At 58.4% G+C, this 1,621-nt stretch overlaps 1 protein-coding gene across 2 annotated transcripts in view; it reads right to left on the reverse strand.

Annotated features, from left to right (window-relative positions):
• EMID1 (EMI domain containing 1) overlaps positions 1–1,621 on the reverse strand; it is a 58,909-nt gene that overhangs the window by 37,110 nt on the left and 20,178 nt on the right. For both annotated transcript variants that reach the window (XM_011934813.1, XM_011934812.1), the window contains exon 5: positions 587–648. In XM_011934813.1, coding sequence (XP_011790203.1) covers positions 587–648 — 62 coding nt within the window. The remainder of the gene's footprint in view (positions 1–586; positions 649–1,621) is intronic.

The following is a 1,621-nucleotide window of genomic DNA, read 5'->3' on the forward strand; positions in this document are numbered from 1 at the left end:
GGAAACACAGGAAGACCCTGTTTCAAACAAAACCAAACGAACCAAAGAATACAAAACATTTTATCTTGAAATAATTTGAGATGTGTGATAGATGTTTTGTTTTTGAAACCAGGAAGATAGTATTATAGATGGGGGTTGGGGGGATAGAGAAAGGGGATGGGGCAGGGGCAGCCAGGAGATCCCACCAGGATCTCTGGGCAGTGTCTCTGCTGATCTGGCTGGGATGGTAATGGAGCCCCATGGGAGGGAACTCACAGGCCTCCTGGAGGAAGAATAGGCCAGGCTGGCTGTGACTTGCACTTCACATACACAGTCTTCACTGAATGGATGCTAGTGTCCCCTCCGCTTTACAGAAGGGGAAACTGAGGCACAACCTGTGAGCAGGCTTCCAAGGGAGAGACACTAGAGGAAACCAGGACATGCCTGACAGGGGATGCTGCTCGCCGAGTCGGCTCAGAGCTGCCCTGTGGGTTCCCTGAGGGCGCAAGCATGGGGTGTGGAGAAGGAGGAGGGGAGGGTGGGATGGTGGTTGCTGGGACTGGCCTGGGGCAGGGGGCAACCACCCAGGAGGGAGCTGCTCACCCACCTTGGCCTCCAGCATCTTCAGCCGCTCTGTCAGCTCTGACACTTTACTGCAGTTGAGACAACCTGCGGGGAGGAAGGAATTTGGGGCCAGGGCCGAGGGTCCTAGGCTCCCCCTCAGAGCCCTTCAGGCTCTGGGAGGTGGGATGGAGGGAAGGATCAGATATCTGATGACTCCAACCCATGAGGGAGCCTTAGGCTGGGGAGGGGCTATAGGATCACGGTGGATCCAGGGGGACCTCACCCTATGAGTTCTTTTTGGCGCTGGAGCCTCCAGAGTGGCCTGCTTCTCCTGCAGCAAGACCAGGGACCCGACCCCTGGCAGCCTCTGTGTCCAAAATGACCCCTTTCCCAGAAGCCAAGGAAATGGCAATGGGGCAGGGGCCATGGATGAGGCTGAGGGCTTCCCCAACGACCCCAACCAGCCTCATGGGCTAAGAGTTTAGAGCTCAGACAAGCCTGGGTCTGAGCCTTGACACTGTCCTGTGTGACTTGTCCTCTCTGGAAAGATCCTGTTGCTTCCCACTCGGGCAGGGCTGGAGCCAGGGCTGCCAGCTTTGGGGACCTACCCAGCGCAGTCTGGACTGGGCTGGCCTCAAAGGTGCCATCCTCTGAGCCTCCCCCGACCCAACATCCAGCACCCCCCAGTCTCCTGGGTGAGACTCACGAGAATGACGTGAGCCATTCACAGCAGCTCTGGACATTTACGGAGCCTCCCAGCTGCTGGCCCTGCCGAGTGCTTGGCCAGCAGTCTCTCTCCTCCTCACAGGAGTGTCACCCCCGTTCACACCTGAGGACACGGCTCAGAGCAGGGAGGGGTGAGTGCCTAACTAGCACATCTGGGGTCTAGTCCTGGTGCTGCCCCGACTCCCAGCTGTGGGGCCTGGAGCAGGGGAGGGCAGGGAGGTCAGAGACCTTCAGCTTCCTCCTCTTTAAAAAGGGGACAGGCTGGGCGCGGTGGCTCAAGCCTGTAATCCCAGCACTTTGGGAGGCCGAGACGGGCGGATCATGAGGTCAGGAAATCGAGACCATCCTGGCT

Source organism: Colobus angolensis, unplaced genomic scaffold, assembly GCF_000951035.1.
Source record: "Colobus angolensis palliatus isolate OR3802 unplaced genomic scaffold, Cang.pa_1.0 Scaffold139, whole genome shotgun sequence".
Lineage (NCBI taxonomy): Eukaryota > Metazoa > Chordata > Mammalia > Primates > Cercopithecidae > Colobus > Colobus angolensis.